We start from the raw sequence: 2,952 nt of genomic DNA on the forward strand, positions 1-2,952 counted from the left end.
GCAAGACCCTTTTGGGGTAGGGGCGTGTTTGTTTTGGTGATTTCAAATATCAACATTGGTTACCAGAAATCACTTACTCTGCCTTTAATTAAATGCTTTTTATCTTACCACGTGAGTGCCTTGGAAGTATTTCGTCTACATAATTCGATGTTTACCTCCATCACATCCAATGAGCACCAATGGCTATGTAAAGACACCCGTGTAGCACTCTCTGCTTCTGTTTTTTTTTTTAAGAATACAAAGAGCAATGTTTAACATTTTACCAGATTTAGCCCTATACTTATTCACTTTTATTTGTTCCCCACTAAATAATGTTTTTTTCCCCCACTAAATATTTAGATTTTATAAAATTATTGTGCACTCATGATTTTCCTAGAGTAACTTTTGCTACTGGCTTAGTCTAAGCCCTGTCTGTGAAACCGGGCCTATATGTGTTTAGACTGTGTTTAACACACAAAAGAGTGATGATCAGGTCAACACACTGAGGTATAGTAATTCTACACTGATTAAAAAAAAAAAAACTGCGCTTGGTATCAGATCGGTATCGGTATCGGCAGATACTCAGAATTTCTGGTATCGGATCGGGATCGGTTCTAAAAAAGTGGTTAAAAGCTCTAATTACCATATTAGAAATATTTCTAAAGGATGTTGTGACACTGATTTATTTTCACAATTTTATTCAGCTAAAAATATATAAAGAAAATATATATGTTATGTGATATTTAATTTTATGATTTTGTTTAAATAGAGGATTTGTGTACGACAGCCGGAATAATCTACAGATGCGAGGTCTCATTGTGCTGCTGATGTCAAAAGCAGCTGGTCCATGTCCCAGTACCAGTGACCCGATTCATGACAGTATGGTCAGCGGCATCTACCCCAGGTAACAATACCTTTCTTTCTCTTTTTTATTGTTTTCTTTTTCTTTTTCTCAGGGTCATGGGACTCTAACAGCTTGTAGCTTTGGCCATTAGTGAGAAATGACTGCTACCACACACAGGCTTAGACAAAGTGAGAGAGGGAGGGAGAACAGCCAGAAAGATGTTTGAAAGACAGCAAGAGAAAAGAATATGGAGAGGGCAAGGACTGTTTGTGTTATGTATGGACATTGCTAGTTTACACATAACAAGTCCATAGACTTCAAAGACCAAAGCCAACTGTTTCATATTTGATACATGATCTTCTAGGTCTCTAAATTATCAATAATTTTTTTTTTTTTAAAGGTTTATTTATGGCGTTTTATGCCTTTATTTAGATAGGACAGTTTAGGTCGACAGGAAGTGAAGTGGGTGAGAGAGAGGGGGATGGGATTGGGAAAGGTCCACGAGCCGGGACTCGAACTCGTGACACCCAAAGCGCAATGACGCTGTATGTCGGCGCGCTGCCCACGAGGCCATCGACGTCGACCAACATAATTAAAACTTTGCTTAAACACCTACTAAACACCTAACACCTAACTTTGCTGCACACAATCTACTATATGCATCCTGCCCTCTGTTTAATAATTAATACTTTTTTTATAAATAACACAACTACACCAACTGCATATTTTTGCAGTTTGAGAGTTTTTTCCTCCTCGAATGTCAGCTCCATATTTTCACTATATCATAGTATACCATACAATCCTGATGTCTCAAATATGATATAAAACAAATTTTTTTATATATATACAATTAGGTCCATATATTGAGGAGATGAAATTGAAGTGCAGACTTTAAGCTTTAATTCAAGGGGTTGAACAAAAATATAACAAAAAGCTTGGGAATTACAACCATTTTTATACACAGTCCCCCCATTTTCAGGGGCTCAAATGTAATTAGACATATAAATATAATTATAAATAAAATGTTCATTTTTAAATATTGTTGAGAATCCTTTGCAAGCAATGACTGCCTTAAGTCTGGAACTCATGGACATCACCAGAGACTGGGTTTCCTCCTTTGTGATGCTTTGCCAACCCTTTACTGCAGCTGACATCAGTTGTTTTTTATTGGTCTTTCTGCCTTTAGTTTTGTCTTCGGCAAGTGAAATGCATGCTCAATCTGGTTGAATTTATGAGATTGACTTGGCCATTGCAGAATATTCCTTTTTTTTTTTTTACCTGCAAAACTCCTGGGTTGCTTTTGCTGTGTTTTGGGTTATCGTCCATTTGTACTATGAAGCGCCGTCCAATCAACTTTGTGCATTTCGCTGAATCTGGGCATATCAGATTGAGTATATCCCTATACAATTCTTCCAGCTGCTTCTGTCTTCTGTCACATCATCACTAAACACCAGTAACCCAGTGCCACTGGAAGCCATGCATGCTCATGCCATCACACTGCTCCACCATGTTTCACAGATGATGTTGTATGCTTTGGATCATGAGCTGTTCCAAGCCTTCTCCATAGTTTTTTCTTTCTGTCATTCTTTTACAGGTTGATCTTAATTTCAGCTGTCCAAAAAAATGCTTTTCCAGAAGTGGTCAGGCTTTTTTTTTGATGTTTTTTGGCAAAGTCTAATCTGGCCTTGTTTTCACCTTGGGGTGAACCCTCTGTACTTGCTCTCGTGAAGTCTTCTCTTGATTGTAGACTTTGATAGTGACATGCCTACCTCCTGGAGAGTGTTCTTCACTTGGCTGGATGTTGTGAAAGGGTTTTTCTTTACCATGGAGAGGATCCTCCGATCATCCACCACTGTTGTCCTCCGTGGACGTCCAGGCCTTTTTATGTTGCTGAGCTCACCAGTGCATTCTTTTTTTTCTCAGAATGTACCAAACTGTTGATTTGGCCACTGCTAATGTTCCTGCTATCTCTCTAATGGATTTGTTTTGATTTTGAAGCCTAACATTTGTTTGTTTCGCTTGCAAGGAGAGCTCCTTTGACTAAATGATGTGGGTTCACAGCAACAGCTTCCAAATGCAAATGGCACACTTAGAATCAACTCCAGACCTTTTACCTGCTTAATTGATGT

General features: G+C 38.3%; 1 protein-coding gene across 1 annotated transcript in view; it reads left to right on the top strand.

The window, feature by feature from the left end:
* The window catches only part of LOC107706935 (decaprenyl-diphosphate synthase subunit 2-like), a 33,755-nt gene that overhangs the window by 10,682 nt on the left and 20,121 nt on the right, over positions 1-2,952 (top strand). Inside the window, exon 3 of the mRNA XM_016510793.1 lies at positions 749-883. Coding sequence (XP_016366279.1) covers positions 749-883 — 135 coding nt within the window. The remainder of the gene's footprint in view (positions 1-748; positions 884-2,952) is intronic.

The sequence above is a fragment of the Sinocyclocheilus rhinocerous genome, unplaced genomic scaffold (assembly GCF_001515625.1).
Source record: "Sinocyclocheilus rhinocerous isolate Xijiao unplaced genomic scaffold, SAMN03320098_v1.1 scaffold1243, whole genome shotgun sequence".
NCBI classification, from domain to species: domain Eukaryota; kingdom Metazoa; phylum Chordata; class Actinopteri; order Cypriniformes; family Cyprinidae; genus Sinocyclocheilus; species Sinocyclocheilus rhinocerous.